This window comes from Aedes albopictus, chromosome 2 (assembly GCF_035046485.1).
Source record: "Aedes albopictus strain Foshan chromosome 2, AalbF5, whole genome shotgun sequence".
In the NCBI taxonomy this organism is placed as follows: domain Eukaryota; kingdom Metazoa; phylum Arthropoda; class Insecta; order Diptera; family Culicidae; genus Aedes; species Aedes albopictus.
In genome coordinates, this window is record NC_085137.1 from 416,138,761 (window position 1) to 416,145,700 (window position 6,940).

General features: G+C 40.8%; 1 protein-coding gene across 2 annotated transcripts; it reads left to right on the forward strand.

The window, feature by feature from the left end:
* The first annotated feature begins 4,349 nt into the window (after positions 1 to 4,349).
* On the forward strand, positions 4,350 to 6,648 carry LOC109417626 (multiple inositol polyphosphate phosphatase 1-like). 2 transcript variants are annotated; one of them, XM_029871645.2, is made up of 5 exons: positions 4,350 to 4,840; positions 4,898 to 5,168; positions 5,245 to 5,339; positions 5,401 to 5,634; positions 5,741 to 6,648. In XM_029871645.2, exons 2-5 carry the CDS (start codon positions 4,967 to 4,969, stop codon positions 6,578 to 6,580), a joined length of 1,371 nt encoding a protein of 456 aa, XP_029727505.2. In that variant the 5' UTR covers positions 4,350 to 4,840; positions 4,898 to 4,966; the 3' UTR covers positions 6,581 to 6,648. The 2 variants fall into 2 exon arrangements, with proteins under 2 accessions (XP_029727505.2, XP_029727506.2); XM_029871646.2 differs by having other exon boundaries at positions 4,364 to 4,840; positions 4,966 to 5,168.
* The last annotated feature ends 292 nt before the right edge of the window (positions 6,649 to 6,940 follow it).

The following is a 6,940-nucleotide window of genomic DNA, read 5'->3' on the forward strand; positions in this document are numbered from 1 at the left end:
TTCTCAGTGTTTTAATAATTAGCGAATTCCGAAAAAGCTACTGATCGATAGAACTTGTCATGAAAACAGAACAATACATAGGCAGTCGGGTGCCTGAAACTTTTGCCAGTCTTGGTAAGGTCGTATGAACTACCAACCAAGCCGATCTGTTTAAAAGCACAGGTCGTACGGCAGAAGTTTCACGCATTCGATGTATTCGTTCAATACATGGCCTACTTGCCTAATTTCACCTTCTATAAAATTTTCACACTTGTTCGCTACCTAGCGAATACTATCATATCTGTCTATCATTTCATTATCCACTTTGATCTCTACTCCCTTATACTATGAGTAGAAAACGACCGATATAGCCATTAAATCATCAAGTTATAGCTTGAGTAATTATAATCAGTAATCCCTTGAACAAACGACCCGCTCTCAGGATCATTTCAGGGAGGTTTCATGTGGTCACAGGGGTCTTCCGAACACTTTAGGGGTTCTCAGGGTCGTTTCAGGGGGTGTCAGGGGCGTTTTAGAGGGTTCCGAATGTCTTAAACCTTAGGGTGCACCAGGGGGTCTCAAGGGCTTTTCAGTGGCTCTCAGGGGGTTTCAGGGAGTACTATGAGACCTTAGTATCGTACCAGGTGATCTCAGGGTGTACCTAGAGGTCTCAGGGGCGTTTCAGGGGGTCTCAGAAGGTTCCCGGGGATTTCTGGGGTGTTTCAGGGGATCTCAGGGAAAGTTGTGAACCGATAAATTATCGACAGTTAACTCAACGCAAGTTGAATAACGATAAAAGTTGCACGGTAAACTCTCGATAACGATAACCAAACAATAAATCAACGCGAAAATCAACGTACCTTTGATGATTTGGTGATAATTCTAGTTGGGTACCCAAGTGACGGCATCAACAAGGGTTTCAGTTCGAGAAAACAATTTTCCGGATACCACAGTCCACAGTTAACTATATCGTCGATAAGTAGGCCGATGTTTCCGTCAAAAAATGTTTATGTAATTCAGTATCATAATTCATATTTTATCTACCTCATTTTGGTATCATAATATCCATTTTTTCGGAGAAACTAAACTACTCAAATTTGAGTTCTTTTTCATCTCCCTTTTCATGCAGTCTTTCTATTGTTGTCAGAGAGTGAAGAGAGAAACAGTCCTACTTTTGCAGTTCGAGTGCGTCAACTCAACAATGAGTTCCCAAGTAACACATCAAAACATATTACATCTGAAGAAATTTCAAAAGATGTTATATAAGAGTGTTGCAAAAGTTTTTTAAAAACATCCCTCTTTAAAATATAGTTTTTGCAAGTTTTTATGCATTAAAATAATGTTTTCAATATGTTTTTTGAACACAAACAATACTTTCAGTGTTTTGCTGAATCATTCAATGGTTTTGTCACTCAAGTATGTTGAACATGTTATATTAAAGTCACATAACCAACAGGTACAACATCATTCCTTCACTAGGCTTAATGGAGACTCAAGCCCTGATCCTTAAGCCCTTATACTCTTTAAAAATGCTTCTGAAATGTCTTGAAACGTCACGTAAAACCCATTTACGCCCTTTAAAGGTTTGTCCGTGCATAACTCCACTGTAGTTGAAAAATATCCAGAGAACGTCTATATCCACTCATTTCTTACACTTCCCATTGAATTTAAATTCCTTTAAATTCTAAGAGAGAATAGAACATTTGTACCGTATGCGTGATAATGTTTGCACCATCGTTATATAACGTTCCAATTTTACTTGTGAATACAATGTATTGGTTTTATTTGCAGGCATTTACGCTATAACTCATGTCATAGTAGGCTGTGAATAAAAAGTGTTGATTTTCTTAGTTTAACACTTGCATAATGACTAAGTGGCAACCTAGCTCGAGATTTGTCAACGCTCAAATATCGAAAAGTGTCCGTAGTATTGTCAAAGTCAAGATTATCAATTTTTGAGTTTATTTTTTTATTTTGACATTGCCTAATGGTGTAGACATTGACACATAAACAAAAGTTAATATAACTATTGATTCTGGAATTTGGTACGGATCGATAGTTTTTCAGAAATCGAAAAAAAACGGAGGTTGCGGGCTGTTCAGTCCGCAACGCTGCGAACTGAAGAAGGAGCACGTATCGTTCACGTGAAGAAAGAGCAAGCAAACCGAGGTAGAAGCACGCAATCTTCGCATGAAGGAAACCCCCCAAAAAGGAGCCAATTGCCACGCTGAGAAGAAGGCCGACGACGGCCGTCGAGGACGAGAGCAAAAGAAGCGCTACTTGGTGGCCCGAGGATCAGTGTTCTTACGCAACTCGAAGTGTACGGATCGTAATATAAGGAGCAACAGTAGAAGAGTAGTCAAGCCGGCGAGCCAAGCCCGGCAGAAGAAAAGTGTGGGCCGATGACGGCCAAAGCAAAGTTATGTACATAGTGTAATTAGGAAATTAAAATGAATTAGTACAAAAACCAGTGTGTGTGTCGTTTGTCTCTGAGCCGGAAATTCCCTTGGTCCGCCAGTCGCCTGCGTGTCCGGTTGAGTCCTTCTCAGGGCTAGAGTTATTTGGAGATAGTTTTCCCACCCTATGGAGTTCGCCGCTGGTCCGTCGGTCGCTGCATGGCAGTTTCCATACACCGAATCCACTTGGGGAATCGGTGAGACCGGCGGGCGCGCTGCAATCAAGGCAGCCTGGAGAAGAAAAGCAGTTTTACAGTCCACTGCAACACGCCGCAACACGGGCAAATTCAAGACTTCCTTATATGGCGCTACTCGTAGCTCCTGGATGCCATGGGTAATAATGTAAGTTTTTTTCTATTGTCGAAGGATCGCAAAGGCCACCGTAATTTTCCTTTTCGATATGCCATGCCGTTAAGTCGCTGATTTCGCGTTTCTTTGCCATTTTTTTCATTGAGCGCATATAATTCACCCAAACCTCCTTTTTGGTGGCAGCGATAGCCTTCTTAATCCATCTTCTTAAACCTTGGACGACCAGTGGACACCTTCGAGAATAGTTGCCCTTGCTTTTTATCGGCCGAAGTCCGTTTTACGGTTCTCCTGAACACTCCTGAAATGTATTTTTTAACATTTGCGCGTGGACAAGTCCCGACTACCGCTGCCACCCCTTCAAATTTTAAACATAAGAAATCGGATTTTTTTTACCCGCAACCTACTGTGATATGAGTTAGAGCTTACGTGCATGCAATAAAAACCAAGACATTGTGTGTGCAGGTGATATGGGTACCTTATTTGTACGATGGTGCAAACATTATCATGCATACGGTAGCTAGCTAGCTCATCCTAAAGTTGGCCGATTCTCGCTAATTGTTGAACCCAACGTAGACCGAACAGTTATCCGATGTGAGTGAAACAGTGGTCCAACATTCGATAAAAATTGACCAGACTTTGACCGGACATTTTTCGGGTTTTTCGTGTTTTGTGTTCAGCTAGTCATTTGAGTGACAATTCATTGTCATGACCAGGATTTCCTTCTAATTTGAAGAGAGCTCTGGTGGACTGAAATCGTTTTAAACATAACTATAATTCCAAAATGACTGAAAAAAATTGGAATGCTCACATGAATGAAATGAGTTTTTGCAACACTGTTCGAAGAGATCCAGGTGGATTCCGGGAATTTCAAGTAAGCTTCAGTGAATGTTCAGAAGTATTTTTAAAGCAATTTTAGCTGATATCAGCAAGAAATCCCTTGGAATGCATCTGAAATATCATGAAACGCCTCTTAAACTCCCTGAAATCCTCTGAAGCCCCTTCAAAACCCTTATAACACTGCTGAAGTGAAGTATTCAACAATGAAAATGTTTTTTTTTTATCAATGTTAAAGTGCAAAGAACAGCCCTCCAGTTATTTTAACTATGGTGTGACTTTGATATTTGTAGTCGGTTCACAAATATTTCGTAACAGCAAAAAAATCTTAAGAATTGTACAGTTTTCGTGTCATCAGAAGTTGATTGGTGAAACCAAATTTACTAAGTCAATTAGGACCCCCTGTCCAAACGGCTCCAGATCCTATTACGCACGATTGTCGCAAGAGGTTTACACAGAACATACATAGGACAATGTTATAGCAGCCGTTTCTCTTTAGCAGTGCTGAAAATGTCATTTCGCCATATCTAACTTCAACGACATCCAGCTCATTTTAGAAGATCAACCTGAGAATATGGTATATGAAAAACTTGTGCGGCTAGACCAGTTATACAAGGAAGTCACGGGAAAACTGCTCTTTTTCGAATATTTAAGCTAAATGCCACGGACTACCTTCGAAAAATGCCAATGATATTCATGGTGAATATCAATTGGCACTTTTCGGAGGAAGTCCGTGACATTTTCCTTAAATATTAGAAAACGAGCATTTTTTCCGCGACTTTCTTCTAGAAGTGGTCCAGCCGCACAAGTTTTCCAGATACCATATTCTTAGGTTGAGCTCTTAAAATGAGCTGGATGTGGTTGAATTTAGATGTCGAAATGACATTTTCAGCACTGGTCTTAAGAAATATTTAAATTTTAAAATATGGTCATGACCGAATGATCATCATATTGAAAATTATCGAATGATGATAACCTTGCTTTGTTACGATGAAGATTGTAAGTATTTATATCAGCTATTGTCATCACTGGCTTTGCAAATCTTGAGATAACAAACAAAATTAGTTCAATGATGATACAGGCCTCATCGTGCAATCCAAATGGGTATTTCTCAAGTGCAGTCTGAATCTGAATGAGACACAGCTGTTGTAACTACAGTGTTTGCGTACGAAGCATTCATTTTCATCTTCATCGAAAATAAGTGGTTCATAGAGAATATTTTTTCTATCAATCACATACGAACAGAATTGATAGCGGACGAGGTAAGTAATGCTATAAATTTCAATATGTTATGTAAAAGTTTTGATCTTCCGTTGTAGCTTGATGATTATTAGTGTTGTTTGCCAGCTTTCTCTAACATAAAATTCGTTTCCATGTAACAACCTAGGATGACCCATTGCTTTCTTCGTTTTTCGGTGATCATACTGATCATTACCACCGTTCAACTCTCGCAAGCAAGGAGCAGCACATGTTGCGATGATTACTGTTACAGTCTGGATCCGGACAGGACTCAATCGAAGCATTTTGCCACCAAAACGGCATACGAGGTGGTTCGTGGTTCGTCCACCAGTCAGGAGCATGTTGTTCGCCGTAAGTGATTCGCTGGCATAAAAAAAACTATCTCTTATTAGTTCTTCTATCTCCTATTTCTATTATGTGAGTATAGATTGCCGCCCGTCCAAGTTTTGGATGCTTGTTCGTCACGGAACCAGATTACCGGGAAAAAGCGACATCGAATCTATGCCACCTATTTTGAATGATGTATGGTAGATAACGTATGTTAATATAATTGCAAAAAATAACATTTGTATATGAATTTCAGCTTCGAGATACAATTCTTGAAAACTACGCTCATCAAATATCTCCAAAAAGGGGGCTCATGTGTGCACAAGACTTGGATCTATTTAAACAATGGCAGTGGGATAAAAATATAACCGTTCAATACGAATCATTTCTTACCGATCAGGGGTGGGATGATCTGAAATCGCTGGCTATGCGAGAGAAAGACCGCTTCTCTGAGGTATTCGATGGTTCTTATGCTGAACAGCGCTATTTGGTATGTATGTCATTTATGCAACAAGTTGAAAAATTCGTTTTTTTTTCAGCACTCTTTGCAATTATCCTCAAAGTATACATAACTCATTTCTCAATTAATTTTCCAGTTTCGTCACACAAAAACCCAAAGAACTGAAGCAAGTTTCAAAGCTTTCGCTGAGGGTCTGTTTGGAGAAGAATCGCTTGATTCTATAAGCACTGAACCAGGTCCAAACGATGATGTCCTACTAAAACCCTACGATTTTTGCCCCGCATACACTGCAAACAAGGAGAAAATCAAAGACCCGGATTCCGAGTTAAGCAAATTCGTAAGATCCCCACTGTACACGCAGACCTTAGCGGACATCTCAACACGCTTGGGCTTCCAAGACGTCCTAACTACCGATCAGATTGACGCCATGTGGAATGCCTGCCGGTTCGAGCAAGCTTGGAATCTGCGACAGCCCAGTCCTTGGTGTAGCGTCTTCACCAAGACCCACGTGAACGTGATCGAGTACAAAGAAGACCTCAATTACTACTACCAGAACAGCTACGGTTACGCGATGGGATCTAACCTGTCTTGTCACGCAATGGCCGACATGATGAAGCACATGGGACGGGAGGATGGCGAACAGGTCGTTGGCTACTTTACGCACGAATCGGCGATTCAGATCTTTCTGGTTGCGCTGGGAGCCACGAAGGATACGGAAGATCTACGGGCGGATAACTACTACAGCATGCGCCAGCGCCAGTTCGTTTCAAGCGATTTGGCTCCGTTTGCGGCGAATGTTGCTGTGGTGCGGTACGAATGTGACGATCCAGTGGAACCAACGAAGTTGAAGTTTTTCCTCAATGAGAAAACTTTGAAATTTGGTTGGTGTAATAGAGGGCTCTGCAATTGGTCTGAGGTGGCTTACCAGTACAGGCGATTCCTGGATGGGAACTGTGACGAAATGTACTGCGGATGAAATCGTCTAACATTATGGAACAAACGTCAAATGAAATAATATACTTGAAATATTTTTTTATATCTTTACTAGCTGTACCCGGCAGACTTTGTCTTGCCTACTGCGTTTTTTGACGTTTCAAGTCCCTAGCCAAGCGCCCAAGTCCCCGTTCAAAATGTATGAAAACCCGATTTTCAAAAACTCTCAATTTTCCCATGTTTTAGGCCTCATAAACCTTCCTTGGGTGAAAACTAACAGAACAAAACTTAGACGACCCAAATCGGACCACCTGTTCGCAAGTTATGCGCGGTCCCACGTATGCCACTGCATTTTTATATATATAGATTAACGAGATTCTTAACCTTGGGCTAATTCATCTCG